Source organism: Pongo pygmaeus, chromosome 5 (assembly GCF_028885625.2).
Source record: "Pongo pygmaeus isolate AG05252 chromosome 5, NHGRI_mPonPyg2-v2.0_pri, whole genome shotgun sequence".
NCBI classification, from domain to species: Eukaryota; Metazoa; Chordata; class Mammalia; order Primates; family Hominidae; genus Pongo; species Pongo pygmaeus.
The window spans coordinates 131,915,771-131,930,560 of record NC_072378.2 but is presented as its reverse complement, the minus strand read 5'-3'; the positions used below and the strand labels follow the sequence as shown (position 1 = coordinate 131,930,560).

At 36.5% G+C, this 14,790-nt stretch overlaps 1 protein-coding gene across 5 annotated transcripts in view; it reads left to right on the top strand.

Annotated features, from left to right (window-relative positions):
• MED23 (mediator complex subunit 23) overlaps positions 1-14,323 on the top strand; it is a 42,430-nt gene extending 28,107 nt beyond the window's left edge. For all 5 annotated transcript variants that reach the window (XM_054491199.2, XM_054491198.2, XM_063666601.1 and 2 more), the window contains 12 exons: positions 201-325; positions 1,613-1,818; positions 1,907-2,087; positions 3,679-3,849; positions 4,204-4,420; positions 6,047-6,283; positions 7,212-7,377; positions 7,922-7,994; positions 8,852-9,066; positions 10,627-10,747; positions 11,474-11,605; positions 13,224-14,323. In XM_054491199.2, coding sequence (XP_054347174.1) covers positions 201-325; positions 1,613-1,818; positions 1,907-2,087; positions 3,679-3,849; positions 4,204-4,420; positions 6,047-6,283; positions 7,212-7,377; positions 7,922-7,994; positions 8,852-9,066; positions 10,627-10,747; positions 11,474-11,605; positions 13,224-13,391 — 2,012 coding nt within the window. In that variant the 3' untranslated portion in view covers positions 13,392-14,323. The remainder of the gene's footprint in view (positions 1-200; positions 326-1,612; positions 1,819-1,906; positions 2,088-3,678; positions 3,850-4,203; positions 4,421-6,046; positions 6,284-7,211; positions 7,378-7,921; positions 7,995-8,851; positions 9,067-10,626; positions 10,748-11,473; positions 11,606-13,223) is intronic.
• Positions 14,324-14,790: the final 467 nt, after the last annotated feature.

Below are 14,790 nucleotides of genomic sequence, written 5' to 3'. Positions count from 1 at the left end.
TTCTCATATTTTCTAATGTGATCATCCAGATCATTCATAAACTAAGCAAATTTAGGTTCTAAGCTGAATATAACTAGTTAAGCAATGAATGCACTGCGGTGAAATTCTCAGTGTATATAATTATTATTTTCGCTATAATCTTTTATGAATTGTGGATATAATCATTTATATCTGGATTACATCTATTTGTTTATGTTTAGATTTTTTTACAGGCTCTGATTCAATTCAGGGAACTTGGTGTAAAGACATACTTCAGACCATCATGAGTTTCACTCCTCATAATTGGGCTTCACACACCCTGAGCTGTTTTCCAGGCCCACTACAGGTAATTTGGTCTTGAATTACTTACTGAATACACATGAAATCCTTCTTCCCATTCACAATGGTGTTCTAGAGTGAGTCTTGGTGACTTCTGAATAAAATTAGCTTTTATTTATTTTAAAAAATATTTAGGGGCTGGGCATGGTGGCACAAACCTCTAGTCCTAACTGCTTGAGAGGCTGAGGCAAGGGGGATGGCTTGAGCCCGGGAATTCAAGGTCACAAGGAACTATGGTCACACCACTGTACCACAGCCTGGGTGACAGAGCCAGACCCTGTCTCTAGAAAAAAAAAAAAAAAAAAAAAAAAGTCATTACTTACAAAATCTCTCAAGTTGTTCTGTGTCCTACTCTGGTACTGGACATGTTTCTAAAAATTTAATTATTATGGTTTCATCTTAGTTAACAGTTTTAAGGGGAGGAAGAGTAGAAAGAGGAAAAAAGTAAAGGTGAAAAAAATTGAAAAAGAGAAAAAAATAGTTAATGGTTTTAGAATCTCATGAAAATTAACATAGTACCTGAAAATTTTTTTCTCTCTCATAGAACTGAAATGGGGAGAAGTATAATGTAATGGAGCTTCACAGAGTGCGCATAATATGACACTTCACTGAATTTTTTTCTTAATCACAGAAAAACTGTAAACCTGGCTTTTCTAATAGGGAGAAAGGCAAACCTCATCTGTCTTCTTCTTTTCAGAAAAAATGTTAGGCATGATGAACATCCATTTTTCATAACTCCTGGTAGGGCTAGAGCATTTGGTTTTTAAACTTACCAAATCACCTGGAGGGCTTGCTAAGCTACAGTTGGCTGGGCCCCCAGCCACAGAGCTTCTGATTCAGTAAATCTGGGATAAGATGTGAGAATTTTGCATTTCTTGTAAGACCCAGATGCTGCTGATACTGCTGGTGTTGGGACCACACTCTTGAGAATCACTGGGCTAGTGCAATGGATTTTCCTTAAAGGCACGAACATATGTAGCCAAAGGGTAGAGACATTTCATTCTTTTTTTTCTTTTTAAGATTGGCGGAAGTATCAACAGATGATTGAAGAAGCTTTGAATTCAGGCTTGCCTAGAATTTCCATTTAGGAAATCTAGGAAAAGGAATCTTGGAGATAATCTAGTCAAGCTTATGTATTTTCCAGACACAGAAATTCAAGCCTTAATTGCTGAGTTGCTCAAGGTCACCTAGAGTTTATTAATGTCAGAATCAAGTCTAGAACTGGTTTATTAACTCCATATCCAGTGCTCTTTCTACTATAACCAATGAAATAAACTTCTGATCCTCTTTTTAGGCATTCTTCAAACAAAATAATGTGCCTCAGGAAAGCCGTTTTAATCTGAAAAAAAATGTGGAGGAGGAGTATAGGAAGTGGAAGTCAATGAGCAACGAAAACGACATTATTACCCACTTCTCTATGCAGGGCTCCCCTCCTCTCTTTCTTTGTCTTCTCTGGAAAATGCTCTTGGAAACAGATCATATTAATCAGATTGGCTATAGGTAAGTCAAAAACCTAATTTGCATTCCATTTGGCAAATTGTTGTATACATACAACAATGGAGTTTATGTTTTACTCTCTGCCTTCCAGAGTATTAGAGAGAATTGGAGCCAGGGCCTTGGTAGCCCATGTGAGGACATTTGCAGATTTCCTGGTATATGAGTTTTCTACATCAGCAGGGGGTCAGCAACTCAATAAATGCATTGAAATTCTTAATGACATGGTATGGAAATATAACATTGTTACACTGGACAGATTAATTCTCTGCCTGGTAAGAACAAATATGTTTCTAAACTTATTCTCTTTTAGATCAAGATGTATGACTAATATATCTTATGCCGATCTGCTCTATATTGCTTTGAAGGATTTAATGAATTTATACTATATCAAGCATTGCTGTCACTTCCCTAAAGAGCTAGAAATTTTCCAATTTCTTTTTTTGTTTGTTTTTGTTTTTTTGTTTGTTTTTTGAGACAAGGTCTCGCTCTGTCGCCCAGTGCAGTGGCATGATCATGGCTCACTGCAGATTCAACCTCCTGGGCTCAAGCAATCTCCTCCTGCCTCAGCCTCCTGAGTAGCTGGGAGTACAGGCATATGCCACCATACCCAACTAATTTTTTTTCTTTTTAACTTTTTTATAGAGATGGGGTTTCTCCATGTTGCCCAGGCTGGTCTCGAACTCCTGGGCTGAAGCCGTCCTCCCTCTTCAGCTTCCCAAAGTGCTGGGATTACAGGCGTGAGCTACTACTTCCAGCCCCAATTTCCTTATTCATTCATTTAATAAGTACATATTGAATATCAACTGTGTTCTATGTATAGAAGGTACAGAAGTAAATAAAATAGGTGTGGTCCTAGCCTTGTGATACTTTGAAAATATGAGCAATTAGACCCGGAGTTGATTCTCCAAAACTCCCACTAGAGGGAGGAAGTAGCAGTAAGTCACTGTGTTTCTTCACAGAGTGCTAATACAACCATTTCTTTACACTTTGGTAACAAACATTCCCCAAATGTTTTTTTTTTTCTCCTGACTTTGATGTCTATTTCCAGTAGATTTTTTTTTTTTTTTTTTTTTTTAATATGGAGTCTTGCTCTGTCACCCAGGCTGGTGTGCAGTGGGGTGATGTTGGCTCACTGCAAGCTTTGCCTTCCGGGTTCACGCCATTCTCCTGCCTCAGCCTCCCAAGTAGCTGGGACTACAGGTGCCCACCACCACACCCGGCTAATTTTTTGTATTTTTAGTAGAGATGGGGTTTCACCGTGTTAGCCAGGATGGTCTCGATCTCCTGACCTCATGTTCTGCCCGCCTCGGCCTCCAAAAGTGCTGGGATTACAAGTGTGAGCCACTGCGCCTGGCCTTTGGGTAGATTTCTTTAAAAAGATACTGAAGTAGGCTGGAAAATGCTACACTGAAAAAAATTATATGGTGGTGATATTTGGAGTGGCATAGTTTAACGTTAACCCCTTAGCTGTGGAGCATAGATATAAAAGTAGTTATTATATTTTAGGGGAAATAATGTAAGTCTATAAATCAATAAGATATCAGGATAAGATGGAGGTGTAGAAAAAATATTTCTAGGAAACAGTGAGAAATCTTATCTGCTTAGGTGATAGATGTGAAAGATAGATTAAATTTTAAAAAAATAAAGATGGACATCCCAGGCAGAAGGAATAGTAAGGCAAAAATAGGCAAGAAAGGTCATCCATGTTTGGGGAATACTGAACAGTTGGTTTGGGATAGACTAGACGTCTAAGGAAATTATAATAGCGAGATTTTACTTTGTTAAAATTTAGGCTTTCAGATGGCCCTCATGATTTTACACAGGTTGAACATTTTCATATAATTTTTCTGTTGTTTTTCAAAGGCCATGCGTAGTCATGAAGGAAATGAAGCCCAGGTTTGTTATTTCATAATTCAGTTGCTGTTACTCAAACCAAACGATTTTAGAAATCGAGTAAGTGACTTTGTGAAGGAAAATTCCCCAGAGCACTGGTTACAGAATGACTGGCACACCAAGCACATGAATTATCACAAGGTACTAGTTCTAATTAGTATTTCAAATAATCCTTTTAAAGCCATACTTGAGTATTTGATGAATTGATTTGGCCGTTTTCTCTCTGGTTCTAATGTTTTTTCTCTTGTCTATATAGAAGTAAGTTAGCTCTCTGAACTTCTTCAAGGTTTGAGAGTTTCTATAATGTTGAGAATAAATTGAAACTGCAGTTTTAGTGGACATAAGTACTTATATAAAAAGAAGTAAAGTATAATCAAGTATAACTTTAAATGTTTCCCTGCAAAAAAAAATCTAAACAATGCTTTCACATTTAGCTCTTTTAAGAGAATTTTTTTAAAAACGCTCTAACCATTTATCATCTTCTCAATCCCACAGAAATATCCAGAGAAGTTGTATTTTGAGGGCCTCGCGGAACAGGTAGATCCTCCTGTACAGATCCAGTCTCCCTATCTGCCCATCTATTTTGGGAATGTGTGTCTTCGATTCCTTCCAGTGTTTGATATAGTAATCCACAGATTTTTAGAGTTGCTTCCAGTGTCCAAATCACTGGAGACTCTACTGGATCACCTAGGAGGCTTATATAAATTTCATGGTGAGCTTTTTCAAATTTTAATTTCATCTAATACCTCCATTATCAAAAGTAGGATGGGCAGGATCACATAATAGTGTGTAATAGTGGCTCTAAAGGTTTTATTTTAATTATTTTAAAAATGAAGTGTTTTGAGGATAAGTACTATGGATGGTGCCATGAAGTATAAAATATACAACATAAAAATATAAACAAAAGTATGAGTTCAGAACAGGGTGATGTTACTGTAAACTAAACAGATCTTGGCAGCCTTCTTGGGTGGGTAGGATTTGAACTTGATGCATCCAATTTATAGCAGCAGCAGGGAAAATACAGCATACGAGGCAGAAGGGATCATTTGGGGGAAATCATGGAAGAGATAAAATAAGGTATATTTGAAGAAAAATTGCTACGTTGGGTTGAATTGAAAATTCTTACCAGAGAGTTCTAGAAATAAGGTTGGAAAGACAGATTGTACCTAACTGTAGATCACCTTGAATGCTAGGCTGATTTTATAATTGCAGATAATAATCAACTGGAAGTTATTGAGTATGATCATGGCATAGGAAACATTATTTCAGAAAGGTACATCCAGTTATAGTTGGCAGCAGTCTTGGGATGAAGCCATTACAAGGACATGTCAAAAAGCTCAGTTGTGTGATTAGTATCTAAGCAACAATGGTTGCATTGAAAATGAGAGAAAAGGGACAAATGGTCACAAAAGAAGAAACAGGACTTGATTGGCTGGTTATAAGGAGAATATTGAAAGAAAAAGACAACTGAAATTTTAAGCATAGTAACTGGAGAGTGGCAGGGTCAGTGACAGAAATGTGAAGGTCCTGGAGCAGCCACTGTGGGAACAAAGTGTTTGTCTGGCGGGCAGTCCTGCTTCATCTTTAAGATACCTTCCCTCAAAGCAGAAGTACGAATTGTGTGTTAACGTGATAGAATAGGCATAAAGTTCAAGTGAGCATTCTTTTAAAAACATTTTTCTTTTGGGTTAGGTAATATACATACTTGATGGGGAAGAGTATACAGTGAAAGGTAGTTAGTCCCATCCTGGCCTCCAGCTAGCCAGTTTCTTTTGTAGGCAGCCAATGTTACCAGTCTCTTGCCATCCCCTCTTAGATATCCTGGCTGGTTTTTTTGTTTGTTTGTTTTTAACACAAGTAAAATATAATACACATATTGTTCTGTACCCTGTTTGTTTTAACTTTATCATGTATTAGGGTTGGTCATTTGTATTAGTACATAAAGAGCTGCCTCATACATGCCATAATTTACTTTATCAGTCCCCTGTTTTTGACCTTTTAGGCTGTTTTTCATCTTTCGCTAGTGTAAACAGGGCTGCAATGACATCCCTTGTTGTATGTCAAGGGATTAAAATTTATGCAGGATAAATTTTCAGAAATGGAACTGCTTCCACTTAAATAAAAAAAATATAAATACAAACTATATATTACTAGAAACATTCTGAGCCTTCTGCCTCTCCTCAGATTAAAATATTCATAGTATACAATTGCCCAGTATGTGAAGTTGTTTCATAAATCTTCTGAGCTGTTTTTCAGTTATCTGGAAAGCAGTTGATCAGTTTTTCACAGTTATTAGTAACCAGTTAAACATTGTGGTGTTATGTTTTTTTCTTGGCAGATCGTCCAGTGACTTATCTGTATAACACTCTGCACTATTATGAAATGCACCTGAGAGACCGCGCATTTCTCAAACGAAAACTCGTCCATGCGATCATTGGCTCTCTCAAGGATAATCGACCACAGGGCTGGTGTCTAAGTGACACTTACCTGAAATGCGCTATGAATGCACGAGAGGAAAATCCCTGGGTTCCAGATGACACCTACTATTGCAGATTGATTGGCAGACTAGTCGATAATATCCTTTTTATTGTGATTTTAGACTCCCAGAAATAATAGTATTTTGATTTATGAGAACATATTTTTTCTTTTAAAGTAATTTTTTATATATTTCAAGGTTTTAATTTTTTTTAAGATTACTTCCATTTTCATCTCTGTAAAGGTTTGAAATCTTAAATTAGCAGCATCACGCCAGATAGGCTGAAATTCTATTAAAATTTATATTTTAGAACTTGAGGATAAGTGGTAAAAAAATTATATTTAAAAATAGACTTCATGGAGATTTGTTTCAAAGAAAAAATCTTATTCTTACATACTATGTTTTGTAGCACATGCATCTGTGTGCTACTGGAGAACGTAGGATCTTGTTACTTTAAAAAAATTAATGTCTGTATTAAATAATAAATGATAAAATGTATTTTTCTTTATTCAAAAGGTATATTTTAGTGAAAATGTACTTGGATGTTTATTTCTTCATTCTGATTTTATATTTCCAGTTATTAGCACTGTATACTTAATGTCTATAACCATACCACTATTTTACTAGGTAGAGAAATTCTGCATAAATGAGCATGACTTATTTTCTTACACAAAGGAATTTATTTTCTGAAGCAAAAGAATGACTCATTAGAAAATAATTTTCATATTAATGTCTTATAACTATTAAAAGAAATAGGCTTATGAAACCTAGGTATACCTTGGTTGCGTCTGTGGCTATTATATGTCCTATTTATAAGAACCCACCTGTAAGACCAACCATTTATACCTGTGGTTAGTCAAATGGTTGCTCTTAATACATTTCAGTCATGTCAAACTCATTTGTATTTGGTTTGTATTTGCCTCTTAATCTCTCTAAGTGTAGATAAATCACTTCTTGGCAGCTCATAATCAGATAAATTGACAATCAGATGAGATAGTCCAGTTGTTATTGCTTTAACTGTGTGCACCGATGGCTGGCAAATCTCCTGGTCCCTTTCCAAACTGTGACTGGAGATTCAATGAGTTTCCCAACCCAGCTGCCCATGCTCTCCATGTTACTTGTGTGGAGCTCATGGCCTTGGCAGTTTCAGGCAAAGAGGTTGGGAATGCCCTTCTAAATGTTGTCCTAAAAAGGTATGTATTCTGGTTCATGCAGTAAGATTTGTTGTTTATTTGTAAACAGAATGGTATTCTATTTGGAACTTTAAGACAAACCTGTTGCTGCAAGGCTGATGCACATTGGATGATGACTGTTTTCTGGTTCCAGATCTTGTCTTTGTGATATAGGAGTTATGGAATGAGCCCTGGACAGGATCCTAAGATCCGGGTTTGTTCCTACTTCTACTCATTAATAGCAGTTTGACATTTAATATAGGAATAATGTTAACTTGTCACTTAAAACAAGATTCTCTTCATCTTGTTTTCAAGATTTCAAGATTCTTTTAAAAATTAGCATGAAGTATGGGATAATGATTGGGGAGGAAGTATTTTTAAAAAGGCTTCTTGAGTTTTTATGCATATTACATTTTTATTCAATAAAAAATTCCCCATTGTTTTATTGAAATGGATTAGTTGTCGATCCTCTGAATTAGATATATTCTTTAAAAATAAGATCCGTTGTCAGCCATCTAAAATGTTTTTATAAATTCATACTTACATTCTTTTTTGCCGGTTGCAGTCAGCCTTTAGTGCCAAGAGAGAACATTACAGCATGGATGAATGCAATTGGTTTGATCATCACTGCCCTACCAGTGAGTTAATAATTGTGATTTGTACTTAGGGATGAAATACAGCCAGCTGTTCCATGTCAGCAAAAAGAAAAAGATGCATATAGGATACCCTTGTACGGGACGTCATGCAAATTAATGAAGTATTTTATGTTTTTAAAGTTTTTTCATATTATTACTGCTTTAAAAATCTACAGTGACTAGTTTTTGCTTTTCTGTATTAGATCTAAATATATCTATGTGACTTACAGGTCTCTGCATTTTCTGGTACCACCTTACCTATCCAACTTTAGTTTTTACATCATAGCCTGATCTACTCTTGGCCACTTAACATGTTGTATATCTACAGCCTTTGTTCCTGCAGATAGTGCTTAAGACATGTTTTAGGTACTTCTGAATGTGAGGGAATAAGACATTTTTCTTATTCCAGAACCTTCTTCTTCCATCACCTTCTCTAAAGCCTATTCATTCTTTGCTAGCTTAGAGCCTCCTTTCTCAGTGAATGAAGTCTTCCCTGACTTTTCCAGCTCACATGAAGACGCCTTTCTCTGACCTCCACACATATTTTTTTAAAGTTTATTATTTTTAAATAAATAATAAAGCTATAGATTTATTGTTTGATAAATTAATTGATTTACTGCATAGTATATATCAGGTACCTAAATGAGCTGGACAGATACATGTATGGAGCCCCCTAACTCACAGGTACTTCTCCTAGGTTGTTACTGGCTTAATTTGACCAATTACAAAGTCACCCAACTGTATTGTGCAGAAGCTGGAAAAGTAGAAAACTTTAAAGAAAGAAAACACTACTACTTTAGACTTTGGGGTGGAATGCTGGATAAGTGACATTTTTCACTAGCTTTCCTCCGATTTTAAAGGAGCCATACTGGATTGTTCTTCATGATCGAATTGTGAGTGTCATCAGCAGCCCCAGCCTGACGTCTGAAACAGAGTGGGTTGGCTATCCATTCCGCCTCTTTGATTTCACTGCCTGTCATCAGTCCTACTCTGAGATGAGTTGTAGCTATACATTAGCTCTCGCACATGCCGTGTGGCACCATTCTAGCATCGGACAACTTTCTCTCATTCCAAAGTAAGTATAATAATTTCTTAAAGAAATTTGACATAGGCTGGGTGCAGTGGTTCATGCCTGTAATCCCAGCACTTTGGGAGGCCGAGATGGGCAGATCACAAGGTCAGGCGATTGAGACCATCCCAGCCAAAATGGTGAAACCCCATCTCTACTAAAAATACAAAAATTAGCTGGGCATGGTGGTGTGTGCCTGTAACCCCAGCTACTCGGGAGGCTAAGGCAGGAGAATCGCTTGAACCAGGGAGTCGGAAGTTGCAGTGAACCAAGATCGCGCCACTGCACTCCAGCCTGGCGACAGAGTGAGACTCCATCTGAAAAAAAAAAAAAAGAAATTGGATGTATTTCATTTTTTTCTAATCTCATTAACAGATGAGGTATATACTTCATTCATTAGAACAACTTGCGGCCGGGCGCGGTGACTCACGCCTGTAATCCCAGCACTTTGGGAGGCCGAGATGGGGGGATCACAAGGTCAGGAGATCGAGACCATCCTGGCCAACATGGTGAAACCCCGTCTCTACTAAAAATAAAAAAATTAGCTGGGCGTGGTGGCGTGTTCCTGTAATCCTAGCTACTCAGGAGACTGAAGCAGGAGAATCACTTGAACCCGGGAGGCGGAGGTTGCAGTGAGCCGTGATCGCGCCACTGCACTCTAGCCTGGGTGACAGAGCAAGACTCTGTCTCAAAAGAAAAAAAAAAAAAAGAACAACTTGCAAAGTAAGTTAATCAGAAAGCTCCTTTTGCTTCAGAATTGTTTTTTAAAAATTGACCTGTATGTGCTAGTAATAATCTGGTAATCTAGTTTTCCACTATAGTTTGAAGAAGCTTAGTCAAATGCATGCTTTTTCCAGAATGTATCCCAAAAGTTACCTTTTAAACTGAATAACTGATATTATCCTATTTTCCTGATTATTTTCCTTGACCATAATAATGGTATTAATTAGATTGAAATTTCTCAAGAGTGGCATTTCTATTGGATTATTCTCTTTTTATTTCAGATAATTCACCTATCAGTAGTTTTACAATTAAGAATGACTTAAATCTGATTAAAACTCTGTCTTTAGTAGAAATACAAAAAATTAGCTGAGTGTGGTAGCAGGCACCTGTAATCCCAGCACTTTGGGAGGCCGAGGTGGGTGGATCACAAGATCAGGAGATCAAGACCATCCTGGCCAATGTGGTGAAACCCTGTCTCTACTAAAAATAAAAAAATCAGCCAGGCATGGTGGCATGTGCCTGTAATCCCAGCTACTCAGCAGGAGAATCGCTTGAACCCAGGAGGCAGAGGTTGCAGTGAACCGAGATCACGCCACTGCACTCCAGCCCGGGCAACAGTGTGAGACTCTGTCTCAAAAAAATAAATAAATAAAAATAATCAAGTGAAAGTAATAGCCAGTGAGATGTGAGATTAATTAGAAATATTATTGTTACCAAATTAAAAGGAACCTTAAAAAAATTGTATTTTATTGTAATACTTTGTAAATACTGTATGAACAAAATTCAAACAATTTAAATAATTTCAAGTCACAGGAGATTTTTATTTTTATCTTCAAATTTTAGGTTTCTTACTGAAGTACTTCTTCCTATAGTGAAGACTGAATTCCAGTTGCTTTATGTATACCATCTTGTTGGACCATTTTTACAAAGATTTCAGCAAGAGAGAACTCGTTGTATGATAGAGGTAAAATATAATCTGGGTTTCCTGTGACATGATTAAATTCTGAAGTATCTATTTAGGTTTCTTTACCAGTGTTATTGAAACTGCAGGTCACAACCATTAGTAGTGAAACTAGTTTAACAGGATCCAAGAGCAATTTTAGAGGACTTAGTGTGCCAGTAATGAATTTAGGGTGGGATGTATTGAATTGGAGATGCAGGGGAAACACCCATCATGAAGGTTGAGAAGAGGTTAAGGATGGAGAAGTACATTTGAGATCTTACAGTGCAGAGGAACTAATTAAAATCATGGGAATGGATGAAGTCAGTCACTTCTAACAAGATGTCGCAAACAGGAAAGGACTCAGGAGTAGAACCTTAAAGCAAGAGCTACCAAATGGAACTAAGAAAGTATAATCCAAAGGCTCCCTAGGAGTGGAGTTATCCCAGACATTGAGAGATGGTGTCTAGAAAGGGGATTGTTTATCTCTTAATTTTAAGAGAAATTACTAAACTATGAAGAGAAATTTTATTTAAGCCTTGTCAGGGGCATTTGGTAGCACTATAGATTCTTTTATAAATGCAAGCTATATCATATCTCATGTGCATAGAGGTGTATATGGTATGTGACAGTTCTACAGCAAAGACAGTATCCTCCAGTGCAAGTGTTGTAATGGAGCCCAGCTGCATCAAGCTGAATTATTGAATCACTTTTGATCACTTAAATAATTTTACATTATTTGTTAAATAGATTGGTGTGGCGTTTTATGACATGCTGCTGAATGTTGACCAGTGTAGCACCCATTTAAATTACATGGATCCCATCTGTGACTTCCTCTATCACATGAAGTATATGTTTACTGGCGACAGCGTGAAAGAGCAAGTAAGTTGAATTTGTTTAATTATTTTTAATGATGTTTAATTTAGAAAACTTGAATATATAGTAATAAGACTTTTTTGGTTTGGGTGATTATTTTTATTTTGTCTGATTTTTTTTTTTAAGGAAAAAGGGTGGGTATGAGATCTTTTTAGGCAACAGAGGCATATTATTCTAGATGTAGTATTAAAGTAAATACATGTTATAATTTCTTGTACTTTTCCCCCTTGATATTTGCAACAGAACATCTGAAAAAGACCCAGAGGGTTAATTAATAGTAATCTCATTAGGGAGAAACAGTGGGATATGGCTGCTGAAATATGAGCAGAGAGGTTGTTGTGTTATGAGTAAAGGAGGTCCTACTTCTCCTGACACTCATGGTGACATTAGACAAACCATGGCATAACTAGAAGTCTAAAGTCAGGATTCTAGACTGATCCTGACTAGAGACTAACTCATGAAGAGCATTTAAAGAATATGGGAATGCTTATCCTGAAGAAAAAAGTCCTAGGGAATTATTTATGACCTCAGCATTTTGGAGGGTTTTCATTTGGAATAGGTATTAGATTTGTTCTGTGTCACTTTAGAGGGTGTATGAATTCTGGTAAAGTTAAAGGGAGGCCATCCTGACTTAGCATATGAAGAGGAACTTCCTAATGGGGATGTCTGAAAGTAGAAAAAGACCTTGAATCATAACTGAGTTTCCTATGTGTAGGAAACAGAATCTGGGCCATTTTAAAGGAGTGGAGGTGGGACAGAGAGGGAAAGTTAAGTCCATCCTCCTACCCCTCCCAGTGCTTTAGGTTGAGCTACCAAGGAGGTTGACTCTTTTATGTCTCAGCAGCAGTGGCAAAGAGAGGTGACCTGTTCTCTCTCATGTAAGAAAGAGAGAAATTATATCTGCTTTTGTTACAACACAGAACATGCAGAGAAACTGTAAAAGAAATTATTTGTTTGTTTTATTAAAAAAGTATTCTTTACATTTAGGCCTAAGAAACTTTAACACAAGGGAGTACAGAAAGGAAAAGGTCAAAGAGCATTTGAGTAAAGCTAAGAAAGCTGTGAAATGACTTGATGTGTTTGTCTCCTTAGTGTTTTTCAAAAGAGTAGATCTAATATTATTTAGTTAATTCCAAGTGTAAATTAAAACCAAAATAATTAGTTTTGTAGATAAATGTTGCAAACATGAGTTATTCAAAGAACTTTATAATTATGCTTCATGCTTCTGTAAAGATGGCATTTTAAAAGAATGATCAACTTACTGGATGTATAAAATTTCCAGTGTAAACTCTGCTAGCTTTTGTTAGTGGAATGACTGGCTAGCTAGATGAGTGGATACGCTTTTGTAAGTATATGCATATATATGAATATACATATGGTACATGTACAGACATGCATATGTAATATATAAGGGGTGTGAGTGAGGGAGAACATATTGTTTCTCATGCAAGAAAGAAATAATTGTATCTGCTTTTCTTAAAACACAGAACATGTTAAGAAACTTCTCATCTACCCCATGACACTCCTTAGTTTATTGTCTCCGGATATGTGTAAATCCTGCTTTAAATGTGAGAAGCTGAAATTTTCTGATTAAAGTACGTTTTAATGTGTTTTTATTTCTTAGGTAGAGAAGATTATCTGTAACTTAAAACCAGCTTTAAAACTTCGTCTTCGATTCATCACACACATTAGCAAGATGGAGCCCGCTGCAGTGCCTCCACAAGCCATGAACAGCGGGTCTCCAGCACCTCAGTCTAATCAGGTGCCCGTGTCTTTACCAGTAACTCAGTGAAGCCAGACTGTACTGTGGAGAAAGTGGAAATACATCCATCTTTGAGAGTGGACTCAAACCTTTTAAATCTGAATGCGATCACGCTATTGTGATATAGTAGAAGCAGTGATGATGTTCAGATTGTTTTATTTTGATTCAAATGATGAATCTGTTGACACCTTGTAACTCCCATCTCCCTATCTATATTTTTGTCTCTAAGAGACCAAGTAAGATACATGTTGTTCATATTCATAACAACTTATTAGAACTACGTAGGAACATAGAGGTATCTGTGATCAAATGACTTTTGTCATTGGCACTTTCAGTCTGTCCTATTCTAGCCGTTGTTTTTGTTTGTATTTTTTATTATTAATGACATATTTAGTCTTCAGATATATTATTTTAAAGGCACCACACATGTAAAACAGTTATTACAAATATTTTTTACATAAATCTCTTCTGGTAGATTTTCAGAATAATAGAGATTTATATCAAGAAAAAGAATCTAGATTTTGTTGCATTGTAGGAGCAAACAAGTCTTCATATTCTTTTTAAAATGACTTGAAATTTTATTATAAATTTCCATAGTTTCCATCAAGGTCAACTGGCAGTTTTATTACCTTTGCTATGGACTCGAGCTTACTGTATAAAATTAGTTGGAAGCCATGTAAGAAAATAACATCTGAAAATTCTTGAACTTAGAATCATGCTTAAATGGTTGATTCTCCAATTTCTTTTTTTAAAAATAAGTTAATTGCTTTTGCAGGTTGACACTCTCACCTGACAGATGATGTAATTCTTCAATTTTTATAATCTTAAAATTTTTAAATTTTATATTTGTAAATACAGTACACATTTTATTTCTTGGATTTTGAGAGACATTGTTAATTTTGTGGGAATTGGCATTGTGAAAGACTTGAAAACTAATGAGTAAAGTCTGCTGAATGAATAAACCACGTGATTGTTTCATGACTTCACTGGAATGAGTGTCGGCTGTGTGCCAGGCGGTGTGCCGGCTCAGGTCAGTTGGAAATGGAGTACTCCCTGGGTTCTACACTACAGTTGGTGACTGACATTGGCCTAGGAATTAAGAGTTACAGATTCTTTTAAAAAGAACTAGTGAATTTAACCAACTGTATTTCAAATTTGTATTTCTAAATACATTCCTCCTAGAACTTTATTTTCTTTGTAGCTCTTGTTATTGCCATCACTAAATCATTACTGGCCATGCAAGTCCAGCTAAAAATTTATATAATGGTAAAAGTAATTTTTGCAGACTTACTCTTTTTTGTTTTTTTTTTTTGGAGACAGAGTCTCGTACTGTCACCCAGGCTGGAGTGCAGTGGCACACTCTCGGCTCACTGCAAGCTCCACCTCCCAGGTTCACGCCATTCTCCTGCCTCAGCCTGCCTAGTAGCTG